Below are 16,851 nucleotides of genomic sequence, written 5' to 3'. Positions count from 1 at the left end.
TTAAAAAAGGACCTCTACTAGAAACTAGGTGTTTTTGTTTGTTTTTAAGTGCTGAGAATTAGTATCCTTTAACAAATGTAGTCCTCTCAAATGATGATCTCAGATCCAGTTTTGGCCCTGCTGGATCTTAGTTTTCACAAAGTGATTTGCCTGAGACAGCTATATGTATTTAAAAAAAAAAACAAAAAACACCCCCCATGCTCTCCAGTATTTATTCAAAGTTTAATGATGCTGTGCTGTCCTACTGCATTCATAAATTTTACAGTCATTGTTGCCATGACTGGCTGCGTAAGCCACTTTCTTCTTTTGGAAGACTTCATCCCCTGTCCTAGTTACTTGCTACTGTGTGTCAAGCAATATAAATAATACAAAGTTTGACTGTGGTCATAATTCATATCTACCAGTTTGCAGTAGCAAAATTTGTTAAAATTGGAATTTATCCCATAAGCTGTGGACTAAAGTAGTGAAACATTATGAAGGTTAGTGCACAAATTCATAGTTAATTATTAAGTAACTAACTTCAAAGTAATGATAAAAGTTATATTTGTTAAATGCAACATGGTTGTATCACTCTATCCCATTTGGCACTTCTCCTGCAAATAGATTAAGGCTATGAAACCTACTGTAATAAGGAATTTGCAATAGTTTTTTCTGTTGAAATGAGAGTCCTTCTAGACTAGAAATAACAGCTAAACCTCCCTAATCCTTCTCATTTGTTAAAAGGTACCAATGCTTAATGGCACTTCAATAGAAGTCAGCTAGCTTTCTATTGCTTCAAAAGTTAAGGGGAATATTGATACTATGAATGGCTTATTCAGTGTTTGTCCTGCTCTTTTTTCTTTGACTCCTGAATAAATGCAAATATTTTTTCCAAACAAGGCACCATGAGCTTCTAACTTTTTTTGCTTCCTTCCTTATCTGCAATCAATGGAAGTGGAAATAGCTGCTCTTCCTTCCCATAGGTGAAGATCAGTTCTTACATAGCACAGTAAAGAGCTAGAGCCTACACTCTTGACACTCAGTTATAACTTAATTTGGAAACAAAAACTGACAGTAATGATCCCCTTGGTATTACTTAACTGAATGTTGCTATGACAAACAAGACTGCTGTGCAGCGTTTTGTATGGGTCATTATAAACTGGAATTTCATAGGCTATTAAATTGCTTCTCATTGTAGAAAGGTGTATAATTATTCCAACAAGCAATAAATTAGATCATGCTTTTTCTTCAAAGAAGCTTTTTAGATGCTGTGTTCTCTAAGAAGTATCCGGTCTGAGATTATGAATGGGAAAGGAGGTGGTTCTGTTCCTAACCTTATTTTAAGTATTGTGGAACCCTTCCCTCCATTTCACCTTGCAAATATGCACACTTGATTTTGCTCTCCTCTCATTTAACCCAGAAACCTGATTTATGTGAACTGTTGTTACACTTCCTGTCCCTAATTCTGAATGGCTGTGTTACTTAAATTGGATAGATTGTGTAGCTACACACAGTTGTGGCCTTTAACTTTCCATTTTGCAGTTTCAGCCAGCAGCATAATGGAAAAGACATTTACAATGGGAATAAAGTAGTTCTGTTGTCACATACAGTGAGTGCAGTATCAGCCCTAAGCGAATGCTTTAGGCTGCCAACTTGAATTTCCTCCTGACTGGCTCCCACTAATGACTCAAGCACCTGAATCAGCATTAACTTTTAGTAGTAAGTTCAGTGTGAAGAAATAGCAACACAGAACTAAAGCCTGACTCAGTGTAACAACTCTACTATTGCCTCAGGAGAAGGCACTGAAGGAAGCTGTCCATCATGGTCATGATGAGTGGTAGCACAAACAGGCTTGATCTAGAGTTCTAGTAGACTTTAGAAGTTACACCCACCTGGAAAGGCAGAAGATTCTTGTAGCTAAGCCTTAAGCCTGAGATGGTCACAACATATCCACAATCAGATTCTTTAAGCAACTTGTCTGACTGAATAATTAATGATAAAAATTTAAAAAGATGTCTTTAAACAAACCTTCCTGTCTCAGTTGACTTTCCCCAATCACAAAAAAAGGAAGTAGAGCCAATATCTTGCAATCCCATTAGAAGAGATGCTGTAAACACTTAGGGTTTTCTAAAGAAAAAAAAATCTATAGGGGAGAGCTTTTGTTTTAAGGGCTGGTCACTTAACATGTGGTACTCAAGCTGAGGAGTTTGATTTGTTAGAGAAGTGTGCATTTTTGACTTGTAACTTAAGATGACCATTAAAATTTAATTGTATGGTCAAATAAGACTTGTATTTTAATTGAAATTTTAAAGGTAATAAACAGAACAGTTTGTTACCTTGTCTTTCAAGGCTTTGAAGTGACTAAAATAGGTACAGTCTTTTTCCTAGGAAGCAGAAAAGCAGGAAAGCTCATTTTCAACACCTGGGAAGGTCACACAATTAACAAAGTTGATTCAGAATTGATTTGAGAAACTCTAGCTGAATAAGGCTGTTTAAAACAAGACTGGTTTAGTTCTTCAAGCATTAATTCCAGTTACTTGTTTAATAGACCTCACATCTTTAGAGCTTATAAAAAGCACTATTTTAAACTGAATTAAACTTGAACTTTTAGTTTCTCCTATTCTTCAGGTAAGCCTAGGCTTAATACATCAGATCAAAATTCCTTTTCCTGAACATTTGCTGGTTACATTGGCTGTTTGAAGTTGTTAGCTGTGTACATCACCTAAACCTGTAACCAGCCGTTTTACAGACAGATATGTTCTCATCCTCTCCCCCCCCCTCCCCCAAGCGCCACCACAGATAGCCACAGTCTGTCTGAACTGCAAGTCATAATACTGGTTATTCAGGGAGTAGTCAAGTACTAGTTTTTAATATTAAACTATAGAACATGAGAGAAAGACTAGTCTTGTCACATTCCTAGGCAGACCATTTTTTGGACCTAGCCTGGCTCAAATATAGTGGTATAGTAAGAGGAAAGCAACACCAGCCTGATGATAAACAAAATTTTTCCTTCTTGCCTTGTTTGATACAGATTGACTAACTGTTGTAGTACAGTTGCTTCTCTAATGTCAGCCTATTCTATTTTGAAATAAAAGTTAACAAACAGTAACACGGAAAATTTATTAGTGCAAGTTGGTCACTCAGTGTCTTCCAGCAAGTACATAATGGCATCCCATGCTTAATACATTATAAACAAACCTGTACTAAGTTAAGAAAAGTTGAACTTGTCTTGAAGTAACAATATGTTACATATTGTCATCATCTGATTCATCCTCCTCTTTCAAAGATTCCTGTTAAAAAAAAATAAACAGTTTAGTAAAACACACACACACACACCCCACCCACCCACCCTAGTGCTGGTTTAACAGTTGTTTTGTAAGTAAGTCAGCCTACAATAAGCAAAGGGAGTTTTGCTAGAGCTTTATAATCTTGTCAATTTGTTCATATCTTTAGGCAGGTAAAACTTCGTACCATCATTCCTTTTGGAACAAGTGGAAATCTGTTAAACACTGGGAATGGTTAACTTTTTCCAGCTGGTTATCTTTAAAAGCAGTTGTAGTCAACATCACTTATCTCTCTTACTCACTTATACCATTGTTGAAAGTTTAATACATTTACTTTTGAAGGAGAAACATGCCACCTGTGCAAGCCTGTTGAATTGCTCTGTTTTTGAAAATAAGAGTTATCCCAGGATTACAGTGTATTTCACTATTCTCCCTTCAGAATAATTTCAGCTAATAGTTAAGAAGTGATTTTTGCTGTAACTATACACTTCTCAGTCATCACTACACTGGAAGCCTGTCAATCAATTCATTCTGTTCTGGACTTGTTTGTCAAGTAGACCACTGAGATGACTCCAAAAAAGTCAGACCTTACCTTGGCATATTTTTCTGCTTCTTCCCTGATATCTTTCGGAACAATTTCATGTTTTCCATTGGTTACTGCCAATAAAAAAAAAAAGAGTGCATCTTAGGTAGAATTGACACGAAGACCTTGACATGCAGGGTGAAATTAGAAACAATGTTTTAGTTCAGCTACAGAAGTTTAGAAGTCTTCTACAGTGTTTATAGAAACCATAAAAATGCATTACTTTCTCCAACCCAGCTGAGTTCCAATTCAAAAGCTTTATCCTTTACTTCATCATGAACTATGTAGATTCTGGAAAGAACAAGAAGAGTATAGATTAGAACAGACTGATCAATAGGCTGAATACATTTTCCTCCCTTCACAGATTTCTTCTTCTATTAAAATGTTCTTACAGTCAATAGCAGCTCTCCCCATGCTTTCTCCTCTACATATACAAACAGAAAAACACCAAAGAAACTTGCAGCTCTAATTACTAGTATAAAAATGCATTAAATGTTTACAACTAAGATGCAAACTACTTATGTAGTCCAGATGCTCAATTTGTCATAGTTAGAAACACAGCACCTTTAAAACATACATTGCTCAGAGTTTAAACACTGCAGAACTTAAGCCCTGAACAAGGCTGTCATCATTGCCTGCTTTTGCTGGCTTAGTTAGAATAGTTAGACACATCCTGTATTTCCCCAGTAAATCTCATTTCAGTTTACATTTAAGACCAAATCCCAGCATAGCTGAAGTTACAATATCTTGCATGACAAATTAGAGGCCTGTACATAGATTTCCATACTGACTGCCATTCTTAAGGCAAACATGATAACAACCAGAATTTAAACTACAAGCGGTACAACAGCACATGCAGCACCATCCAGACTAGTGAAATCTGCCCTTAGTCTGTGGGGTAAAAAGGCTACACTCGAATAGCAGTAACGATGTAACCACTTAGCAGTATTTAGTCCTCAGTGGCACATGAATGGACAATAAAACGTCAGCCTACAACACCGAGTTCAAACATACACTCAAAACAATAACGCACCTTGCTAACCTTGGTTTCACTTGTTTCGAAGGTTGTACCCCTTAGTTTGTTTCACAGAGCATTAAAGCAAAAGCTGAAAGATACCCTCTATTCCAAAGCTATGTAAAAAGCTGGGAGACAGTGGAGGAAGGCAGGCTATCTTCAGCACCACACTAACTGCTTCCAATTAAAGTTTGCTAAAAGTATTGTGAAACATATATAAAATATACAAAGAGAAGAAAGTCAACACTGGTATTGCAGGGCAGTATCACTATACGCTTACCTTATTCTTACACCCTTCTGTCACCTTTTAGAGACTGGACTTACTGATCAGTACCTAAGTCTGTCTATAGGTCTTATGTATTCAGCTGGTGACAAGCTTTTTGCAAGCCATTATATTTCATTACAAGCTCTTGAAGAAACTATTATTCTATATTCTGGCAAATGTTTTAGGCTACAAAATAATTAAATCTTTCTACACTATCTTGCTAAATGCTACTGGAGAGCTGAAAAACAAAACTACATCTAGAGTTGCTGTTAAGTTTCCAGCCAAGGCAGAATTAAAGAACAAAGTCTCTGGACCACTTGAAAAATCTGTTCCTTATTTGTACTGTTTCAGAACTGCTTTGAGGTCCTTCTTACATCTGAAGGCCAGAGATCCAACAAATTCTTTCCTTTAGCTGCTGTCATGACAGCCTCAGACACAAACTCTAAAATAAACTCACACACTGCAACGTCGATGATAGAAGTGTGTTTAGTATTTCTTTATAATGTTCTAAGCAATAGCCATAAAACGTTGGAGATCACAGATTTGCAGCTACAGATTAAATTTGTGACAAGCATAGGACATGTCCCAGAAAACATGAAAATTAAGTGATGTAGGAGCTTGAAAGGATACTTGTATTCGTTTGAAATGATATTAATACACAAAGTTTCAGGATAGTTTCAAGATAGGTTACTGCTGGTCAATTCATGTGCAAATTTAATATTTCCAATATATTCATGTGGTATCAAGCTTAATCATTTAAATGAAATCAGTCACATCCTGTAATCAGTTTTAAGCACAAACTTATACATTGTTTCTTTCCTAAGCACTTCTTGCTTTTAGTCAAATAGAAAGGACAGATCAAGGATCTCGGCTTCATTTCTGGACTGCTGGTTAATGTCTGAAGCGTTAGCTCATTGTTCAGCCTGCATAATGAAGCGTACATCTCCTGCCTAAGGGTCAGGACACCAAGGAGGTTTGTCACCTGGTTTATATAACTAGGAAGTTTATATAACTAGGAGGAGTATTGCCAGCAGCTCGAAGGAGGTGATCCTTCTCCTCTACTCAGCCCTGGTGAGGCCACATCTGGACTGCTGTGTCCAAGTCTGGGCTCCCCAGTACAAGAGAGACATGGACATACTGGAGCAGTCCAGCAAAGGGCCGCAAAGATGATTAAGAGACTGAAGCACCTCTCATACAAAGAGAGGTCGAGAGAGCTGGGACTGTTTAGCCTGGATAAGAGAAGGCTTGGTGGGGGGGTCAGTTCTTATCAAATCAATGTGCATAAGTATCTGGTAGAAGAGCGTCAAAAGGACAGGGCCAGACTCCTCTTAGTTGTAGCCAGTGACAGGAGAAGAGGCAATGGGCCCACGGTGAAACACAGGAAATTCTGTCTGAACATAAGAAAACACTTCCTCACTGTTACGGTGACTGAGCACTGGAACAGGGTGCTAAGAGAGCTTGAGGAGTCTCCATGCTTGGAGACATTCAAAACCCAACTGGACATRGTCCTGGGCAACCTGCTCTAGCTGAGCCTGCTTGAGCAGTGGGGTTGGACCAGACTATCTCCACAAGTCCCTTCCAACTCCAACTATTCTGTGATTCTGTGATATTTTTAAATCAGTGATTATATCTAGTTTAAACTTTAATCCACTGTTGCTACAAATTGCACCTATAACAAGTAGCAGATAAGATTAAAGTGAGTATTTTTCAAGTTCTTTGGCATTTTTCAGTACTGAGTAGCATATCGCACAAGAAGAGGATAAATACTAATAGCAGAATATACTACACTTGGCACAAGCATCAGTCTAGTAAAAGTAAAACCTGGTACTCAATTGAAAGGAATGGCTTCAGTTTGCAACCATGGCAAGCTCACCAACAGGATTTTTTGTTGAGTTGGGGGAAGGAAAAAAAGAAGAAGTAGGAGACTTACATTTTTGCAACCTCTTTAACAACATCACGGCAGGTCATTTCCTTCATCTGTAGGAGAAAAACATACAGCTTAAGAGAATGTAGTGTTTTCCCCAAGGCCAGAACATGGGTCTCTATTCGCATGCCCAATGAACTTGCTGTTCAGTGCTGACAAATAGTTACAAGTAGAACCAAATGCATCTTGTCTTTCACTTTAGTTCAGCCTGCGACATACAAGTCATTCTTCCAGCRAAGGATTTCACAAGTGAATGTCTATGTGAAAAAATGGTTATGTTGAAGCTTTCCCAGTTTAAAGCAGTCCACTGCTTGGATGCTTAAAGCTGAATAATCTAAGCATCTTAGAAGCTTGACTTGTTCTTAGATGCTTTATGATAAACTGACCTAAAATAACCACCTGCATAGTATAGAGGGGGTATCATATTTTTTTATGTAAAATATTCCTACACTTTCTAGGTAGTATAGTAGCACTTCAGGTCTTACCAACATTTCATTGGTTGGTAATTTTGACTTWTGATTTTTTTTTTTTAATTTTGATTTTTAAGTGATGCCCCAAGGGTGGAATACTATTTAGATGTTAATAACAGACTGCATGGCTGAACAGGGTATTAGTATTTCATTTAGTGTTTTTTCACTGTTATTTCACAGTCTTCTGACATTTTAATCACAGTTAAGCAAAGCAGTCTCATACTAAATAATGACAACATTGTAAGATTAAATGCCAGTTTCCATGATATAATAAACTCCTGTTTTGTAAGTCAGATCTCTTGCCAGTCAACTCTTCTGGATATGAAGAGGTTATTTATCTTACTATATGCAGGGTTGAAACAAGATTAGTCCTGTGTCCTTTCTCAAGGTTTCATCTGTACAAATCAGATGAACATCAGCCTTGATACTGCACTCAAAAATGTCTGTGCCACTATTAACTGAAACTAACAGGACATTGGTCACAAAATACAGTCCAATACATTACACATTTTAGTGCAACTTTCCCTAGCATAAAATGATTTTCAATTTCAAAATAAGTTACCATCTCTTTCTTTTCATATTCTTATACTGAACTCTGAATGTAACCCATTAGTTTTATATAGTTTGCCATCTCTCTCAGACTTGCAAAATGTTTTCAAAGCTGTAGTATAGAAGCTACTAGTTTTGAGACAGCGGTGGAGAAGTCACAAGGCAACAGCGCTTTGTTCCTGCTGTGTGCCACAGCCCATTCTGGGAGAAAGCCTGCACTTGGAAGTGAGGGACCGGAGAAAACAAACGTGCCTGGCTACATGAACATGCCACCACAGTTCCACTCCAAGAAGTTTCCTGAACAGATAGAGACCCATTGCCTCAGCACTTACATTTGTGACCCTCAATCCATAACGCAGCACTGACTGCTGTACACAAACATAACTAACACACAAATATTTAAATTACTATGTGTATTTCTGCATRTAGAGTTAGTAGTAAAACTGCAAGACCTGAAGGTCTACAGCTGCCATGCATGTTTATGCAAAAACCTTTAGCGTGATGTTATCTTTTGCCATCATCTTTTTCCTGTCTCAGATATGTTAATTCTGCAAACCATTACAGTACTCATTACCCCAGGAATTAATTACAATTGTGTCTACATCTCAAGAGAAATGTGATTAATAGCATCTGAGCTGCATGAGAAGCACTACAGAAGAGACTGAAAGACTGAAGTACTGTGCACGTGACCACAAATTTTCCCTCACGCTCTTGCATAACTACAACTGATGCGATCAATGCAGCGTTTCCTGCTTGCACTTTAAGCTACGTACAAGGGTTTCACATGCTATGTCCTCTCCCAGATTCAACATCTGCTCTGCAGCACCTGTAAGGCACCTGCTTGCCTCTGTTTTCCATCTGCAGTCATCTCTTTTATTGGGACAAGTTTTTACTGTAGGCCATTATCCCCCACACAGGTTTTYGTAGTTCTTTGTCTCTTTCCCATTTCAGTTATGACATTTAATCACAAATTCATCTTATCAAGATGAACTCTGATCTGGAAACCTGTCAATCTACTGTTAGCAAAAAGCATCTGCATACAAGACTGCGCTCGCTTCACATTGCTGTGAGAAGAGCATAAGCGTTACTGAAGACGTTCTGCAAACAAGCCATTAAATAAATGTAGTTATGCCACACAGTACACCACTGTTCCCATGTACTTAATGTTACAGGCCATACTGTGGCGATCAAATAATACATCTACTTATTAGCTGTACAAGAATCAAGCAATAATAGAACTTTTTTGAAAAACTCGGCACTGCAGAAAAACCATGAAATTGTTGTAAATTATATATTACCCAATGTATCAAGTCTTTCTGCCAATTTGCACACATCAAAATTGAAATTATGATTTCTCAGATGCCATGATTCATGTCAAGATCAGATGATCTTGTAGGCTTCCTACTTTTAATTTAACATACAAGCATCTGACTGGGCTTAAGATTGAACTGAATCAAATTAAGAACATTTTAATTGTTCCTGTAATTTTTCAATTATGATGCGAATCCACCATAACCAGACTGTTTTTTGAAGTATAACAACCAAATAAACTGAGCATTTCAGTGAACTGCAATGTGGTGCTTTTGCAGACTGAAGCCATAAATAAGATGCAAGCAGAGCATAAATTAAGCATTACATGCAACAGATGAGGAGAAGGGTTCTCCTCTTTAAGTGTCTCCATTTCCAAGGGTTTCAGGTATTAAACACAAGAGAAGGACAGAACTCTTTTAGGATTCTAACATAGTTCTAAGTCAGCTTAAGGTACACTTCAATACATTTCAGTACAGTCTTCTCGCTACAGACCAGTTTYTACACAGTCAACTGCTTGAATGCTCAAAGGCTATGAAATTTTTTCTCCGTGTGCAACCTCATTTACTCCAGCCTCCAAACTGTAAGCAATGAAGATGCGTTTCAATTAATAAGTCCCCTAATGCATCACTTCCATTCTCACTTTAAGTACTGCTGCATTTTATATCTTAATATATTAAAAAACATGTAATCATATAAAGTCAACAATCTTAAGTAACTAGTCACACTAGAGTTCAAAGTGGAGGTAAAGATAAATTTTCCCACAGCTCATCTGTTTAAAGGCAGGCGGATGAGTACATGACGATAGTCTACTTTCCTACTAATACAGGAAACACACAGAACTCAACAAAAAGCAGCAAGGAAAACTGAACAGCATTCTCAGAATCTTCTTGTAACACTTGTTAACAAACAACTACAGTGTTGTGCAAACAGGAAATCTTGAACAGAGCCAGTTCTTCTGTTCAAATGATGATACACCATATAGTTGTACTCATTCGTAATAATTTTAAGCTCATACTTATCACCTGCGTGTTTGAGGTATTTGGTTGTAGGGGCCTTTTTCCAAAAATATACAGATGCAAAGCTGCAATGTTTTCTACTGATTTTCTAAATTTCTCATCTGCTCAGTCATTAAAAGGGGGGGGGGAGGCAGGACGGAGGGTGAGACAAAAAAAAACAGCAAACAAAACAAAAAAAACCCAACGACTCGCAAGTTGCTTCATTTGTCCTAAGACAACTTTGTATTTCTACTTCACAAAGTGAATCCAGTCAAAATTAAATGAGTCATTTATTGTATGTAATTAACTACTTTGTAGGACAATTACTTGCAGTATTAATTCCCAGAACACAGTTCCACTGTGTTGTAGCTTCTCAGTAAATCCAGTACTGCCTCATGAGTTTCTTTCAAAAGATTCACGGTTTGCAAGTTACAAACCCTTTCACATGTCTCTCAGTAACATGTGGTACATTATGAGGTATTCAGAAGCATGCGAGAAATTTATACTACTCACTGACCTCTTTTCCCTCCCAGGAAGACTTTCATTTTCCAACCCTTTAAAAAAAGTATTCGCTTAAACACTGGGAAGATTTTTCTTTTTTTTTTTTTTGCCTAAGAAATGTCTGTTCTGGGGAAAGACAAGAGGAAACAGACATCTAAATCTATGTTATAAAATGTACTACGTGAAAATGATAGTGGCTTCAAGTGTAGAGGGAAAGAAACTTTTGCTATTAAAAAAGGAAACTATTCTGAGATGTCCTTATAAATTGTAGCTACTTTGATGTAGCCAAAGTTAACAAACAAAAATATACAAGGTTTTAATATTCCTCAAAATATTGTCCTGTATACGTATTTTACAGCATTACCTGTTTCGCAAGTGCCGATTTTAAATCCATGTCACCTCACCTACAGGATTTACAAGATGGTTTTTCCTGTTGCAATTAATGTAGTCACTGAAGTTCACAGCACTAAAGTCCTTTTCATCATAAGTGTAAAAATATTTGGAAGCAGTATATTTATAGTCAGTTAGCAACAAGCTCCTTACGTAGATTTTCTTTTTGAAAAAAAGGCAATACCTCAACACTAGCCAGCTGGGAAATACTGTCTTACCCAGCAAAGACTTTATTTTTCTCCATTAACGTTTTCAAAGTCATAATATTCCAGTGATCACTCAGTATTCTGCAGTTCCACTCATTCTCCTTACCAAGACCATCATTTTTCAACTTTTAAACAAAAGGATCATCTAAAACCTTTGGAAAAACCGCCCTGCACAATGCTGCCCTAAGGTTTTCCACTCACAGCTAAATAAAAATAATAATAACAAAAACAAACAAACAAACTTAGCTACACATTTAGATTCATTCAAATATTTTGCTTGTTGGCATGCCTGGGARCGTATGTTTATGCTTCCTGTTTTAAAAATGTGCACTCCCTATGGAGTTCCTGTTCCCCTGGGACAAGACTTGAGAAATACTGCTATTATAGAGGCTAGAACATCTTCTAAAATGTACAAAGGAAATATTTCACCCGCTTCTCTGGTATTTTATATATTTTAGGCAGTCAATAGGTACCAATACAAGTTAGGAACATCCATCTTGAAACAGAAAGATAAAACTTTAACATCCTACCTGAAGCTTTTCAATCTCCGTTTTTGCAGCCTGTCTGGCTTTGCCAATGGCACACCCCCAATAACCCTAAAAGAAGAAGAAGGGCGTGGGGAAACAAACGCTGTTAAATACTAAACCCTCTAGCATTCTTACTGTACCTTCCCACCCTGAAATAAGATGACTAATATACAGTAAGCCTTGGTATTGGTCTGTAATCTAACAAGCATAAGAAAGTAATTCTCAGATAAGACTCCTAAATTACTCAGCATAGAATCTAATTACTAGTTTAAGTACTAACACTTTTCATACAGAAGAGAAGCGTTCAGTAAGTTCTCTGGACAGAAACACATCTGCTCAACTTTTTGCAATGAATAAGTATTTTTTAATTTATAGTAACTAGAACAGCAAGCTAGAATGACAGAAGTCCTACAGGACCAAAAAAAAAAAAAAGAAACCCCACCCACCTAAATGATGATTTTTAAAAGTATAAACATAGGAAAATTAAGTTCATTTCCTTCAACTTCAACTACAGTGTTAGATATACTGAAAGAAAATGGAAAAAGCGGAAGGGTAGGAGTGCATATCAACCTGTGTATTATACACAGCTAAAGAAGATAGCACTAACAGTGATTAACAAAATTAAGCATCTATTTTGATTTGACTTGCTGTTAGAAGCCAGTGTCAAGTTAGCAGCCTCTCTCATCAGAAGTATTTTGTGAACGGGATATGACTACAATACATGCACCTTTTGGGCAGTGTATGGTACTCATCACTAGAGAGAACCAGGTGGAACTCCTAAATTTCTAATAAACAGGATTTAAAACAAGTTTCACAAAGACTGTACTTTTTCCAAGAAACACACAATATATATGTTTATTAAAAGACAGGAAAATGAGCAAAAACCAGCTTTGTTCACTTTAAGCGGTGATCTTCTCAGGGAAAAAAATTAAAACATGAGCAGATCTTCTGGAACAGCACTTACTATTTCCTAATTAGGAACTTTTAAAGGAGGAACTTATGTCAAGATGGAAATATTTTAAAACACTCACATATGAAACACCTGATGGATCAATCATGTACAGTTGTGCACCATCATCTTTATCGTAAGACCCCAACATAAAACTGGATAAGAAAAGTGAAGTTAGAAGCATTTGTTCTACCAACCCAGAAAGAGTTAGAAAGACTACATCGGACTAAGTTTCCTACATTCTTCTTGGAGCAAAATGACTATCTCCTACATTCTATTAAGCAATTCATCTTACATTTTAGTATTATCATGACCCCCACCACATAGAAGCTGCCAGTAAGATTTTACTGGATCTGTAAAGTTTTACTGGATCTATAACTGGACAGCAGCTTGACAGCAGCTCTCAACAGTTCATTAGTCCCCTTGTACTGACAACTACAGGCTGTTACAACATATTCTTCAGCCCTGAGGGCAAGCAGGATAGTTACAGAGGAAGTTCTGCTTTCACGAGCGCCACAGATCTAAAGTTTAGGGATAGGGTGGCATTCTGTGTGCTCTTATACAAGTGTGAATTCTTCACTTAGTCTTCCACAAGGTTTTCCACCCCAAAAAAAGAAAAAAAAAGCTGTTTACAACATGACTTCTAAGTTACTGATTTCAGGTTTAAAAAAAAGAACCTCAGATAACCTAGATAGTTACACCAGTTGTGAAACAAAAGATCCTTACAGATAAATGTATATTTGAAAGACTTACCTGCAACCGAAAGGTCTGACAGCACTGTATAGCGTGTACGCATGCACATACATGGCCACTCTGTCTGCAAGATGCTAAGTGGAAAAAGAAAAGAAATTAGAAAGCTTCATCTGCAGAAATAAGCAAGCCTCTAGTAATAAAAATAATTCTCCCTGTTGAGGTTAAGAAAGCCAATAAACCAAATGGACCGTGCCACTTCCTTACCTTCAGTGGAATATCATAGCCATAGTTAGACCTAAAGTTAGAAGCTTCTTCTCTAGCTATGTCTGCCAAAGAACGAGCATCTGCCAGAAGTCCTGCTACTGCCTGAAACGACAATTATCATCAGCTAGGTAAAACATTGATCTTATTAAGAGGGTCTTACAAGATCATGAACAAAAGTCTAATTACATGACTTAATCAAGATTCTTACTGAATGCTACATACTATTACAGATAAATCCAGTCAAGCTTTCCACCTGCTAACAAGCTTAAAATGTATCAATATGATACTGATTTTCCTAAAGAACAATTCTATACTGTACTAATACGTAAGTTATCTTCATGTTAACTAGTGTCTTATGATTTACCACTACACTGCATTAACATCAGCAATATGAAAAAAGATAACCATAGCAATGTATCATTCCTTTTCCGTTTTGCATGATTTTTTTTTTGGATTAGAAGCAAACCCAGCTCTCTTCCCAATACTGGTGATGTGATAAGTACGTAGAGTTTCAGGCATTTCTCTCACACAGTAACCGCTATTTATGCTGACATGACTATTATAAATTAGCCAGTAATCTATAAGAGCTACATGGCAGCCTTTATGGAATTCAGTTGACTCCCACATCGTTAAGATGGAAAAGAGAATCTTGTACATAAGTAATAGGCACGAGTATGTTATGCTTCCTAACAAGCCTTATTTGTTTACTGAGTAACAAAAGACAACTTTAACACTTGTTCAAATTTGCACAGGACTATAAGCACAACTTCTTCAAAGAAATTTAGAACAGCCTCAAATATGTACTTATCTTCTATTTTAAATTCATATTTTACTTCTAGCTAGATAAATGTACGTGCACACACAACCAAGAATAAATTACAGAAAACAGTCTAGAAAGCCATTAGCATTTCTGACTATGTACACAGAAAATTTTAAGTTACTTCATCTATTTATTTTTGATTCTCCAATCCATGTACATCTACTTCGGGGGGAATCTCCCTTTGTGAAAAATTAAAGTTAAATAGCACCTCACCATTCCAACATGTCGATCGACATTAAAGAGACGTTTATTGGAACCCTCTTCATAAAGCTTGGACAGAACGAGTTTTTCTACTCCAAAGACAACTCCATCTTTACACCTTATTCCAATTGCTGTACTGAAAAACAAGATAAATACAAGTCTCACTTACACAGAAGCACAATGGATTTGGGACGTCAAAATAAATAAGAGAATTAACAAAATACTAAAAATAATGATATGATTTCCACAGAAGTAGATCCATGGTATGATTTTCATAGGACTCCATTTTAACATTGAAGACAAGGAGAGGGGAAAAAAAAAGCTCACTAAATCTACAGAAGTGTTCTTACACAAAGGTAAGGGGGTAAGGAGGGGACTGCCAAGTGTAGGAGGGGACTGCTGTACAATACTAATATGAAAACAAGGGACTGTTTAATCTCTCCTCTTTAGTAAATTTAGGACCTAGGAGATGTGACAGTCTCTGTCTAACCCTCCAAGAAGGCATGATCAAGCATAAGTTACCAAACATAACAGAAGCTGTACCCCACACAAAATACTTCCACTAATCCTGACTAGGCAGCAGGCGCTGTGACCACACACCTGGGTTGATCCTGTCCATGCCCTGCTAATCAATCTCACTTTTGCTACTAGCAAGCACAGCTGGGATTTTTGCTCTGCAGCTTTCCTTTGCCTGAAGGAAGACACATAYTTGTAAGAAGCAGACATTATTGCTTTAGCGTGACATGCATTCCTCAAGAAACTGGGAGCAGCCAAATGACACTACTATAAGTTTATGAGGCCTTTAGCAAGTCAGTTTTTCAGTGCCTCAATTCACATCCATAAAATGGGCTTTTGGGTACTTCTACAGCTCTACTACCATAACAGCTAAGCACCTCACATATATTAATGAGTCTTGCAACCCAATTTTGCCCCAAAGTGTAAGATTTTATTGCCTTAACATGCACAAGTACGTTTACTGCCTTCCTTTGTATTCTCCACAACATCATCTCTGTTTCTACCACACTGCAGAACAAGCAAAAGTGATTATATTCCTTTACACTTTATCTGAAACCTCCTAAAACGAGGAGAGGGACAGAGCTGCTCATAACTTCTTTTGATAATATAATTTTATCTGCAAAGCCATCATATGTATTTGTTTGTTTTTAAAAATGCCAACTAACAGACAGATAAAGATATTTGTATCTTACCTACTGTTCTCCACAGCTTTCATAGCATATTCAACTTGAAATACTCTGCCGTCTGGAGAAAACGTGGAAGCTGACAGGTCATACTGAAGAAGAAAACACACTACTCAGCAAAAAAGCATTACATCCCAGATCTTTTTTTAATGCCCTTTTTCAGTGCAAGTCTTTTCAGAATAGGTCTATTTATTTAAAAGCGCAAGGCTGTCATTTGCATCACATCAGTGTGTACTAAGTACCATAAGCAGGTTGTTCCCTTACATAAGATGCATGAACAGCAACAAGCAAATCCTGGCTAATAACTATAGAAAGTCATTGCATCAGTCCTAGATATACTCATATTTCAAATCCTGTCAATCCAGACATCTTGTAGTTCTGAAATCAGAGTATATTGTGCAACACTTATCTATGGGATCTTTCTGCATGCCTTTTAAAAACGTAAAAGTTTTTGCTAACTTTTGAAAAAAAAACAGGTAGATATTAATAGCAAGCACGTATTTGAAATGCTTACAAAACATGCTACGTATCTAAACGCGTCCCTAATACCTAAGCACTGTATGAGCGCGGAGCTGTGGACTTCACCACAGGTAATGGACCACGGGACCTCACTAGCTCCTTCTAAAGGGTCTGTGAAAACGCAACAGGAACCAAACGCTGAAACCAAAGCTCAGCTTACCGGGACCCCCCCGGCCGGGGCAGGGGCCTTGAGCCGGCTTCACCCCC

General features: G+C 37.3%; 1 protein-coding gene across 2 annotated transcripts; it reads right to left on the bottom strand.

Annotated features, from left to right (window-relative positions):
• Nucleotides 1-203: 203 nt before the first annotated feature.
• Nucleotides 204-16,217, bottom strand: PSMA3 (proteasome subunit alpha 3). 2 transcript variants are annotated; one of them, XM_026056196.1, is made up of 10 exons: nucleotides 15,527-15,560; nucleotides 14,939-15,057; nucleotides 13,906-14,007; nucleotides 13,702-13,775; nucleotides 13,031-13,103; nucleotides 12,003-12,068; nucleotides 7,057-7,103; nucleotides 4,070-4,137; nucleotides 3,856-3,920; nucleotides 204-3,269 (listed from the first exon to the last, which is right to left on the bottom strand). In XM_026056196.1, exons 1-10 carry the CDS (start codon nucleotides 15,543-15,545, stop codon nucleotides 3,225-3,227), a joined length of 678 nt encoding a protein of 225 aa, XP_025911981.1. In that variant the 5' UTR covers nucleotides 15,546-15,560; the 3' UTR covers nucleotides 204-3,224. The 2 variants fall into 2 exon arrangements, with proteins under 2 accessions (XP_025911981.1, XP_025911980.1); XM_026056195.1 differs by lacking the exon at nucleotides 15,527-15,560 and adding an exon at nucleotides 16,135-16,217 and having other exon boundaries at nucleotides 3,075-3,269; nucleotides 14,939-15,062.
• Nucleotides 16,218-16,851: the final 634 nt, after the last annotated feature.

This window comes from Apteryx rowi, unplaced genomic scaffold (assembly GCF_003343035.1).
Source record: "Apteryx rowi isolate R43461 unplaced genomic scaffold, aptRow1 scaffold_13, whole genome shotgun sequence".
NCBI lineage: Eukaryota > Metazoa > Chordata > Aves > Apterygiformes > Apterygidae > Apteryx > Apteryx rowi.
Note: the sequence above shows the minus strand (reverse complement) of the source record. Positions and strands in the feature narration are given on the sequence as shown.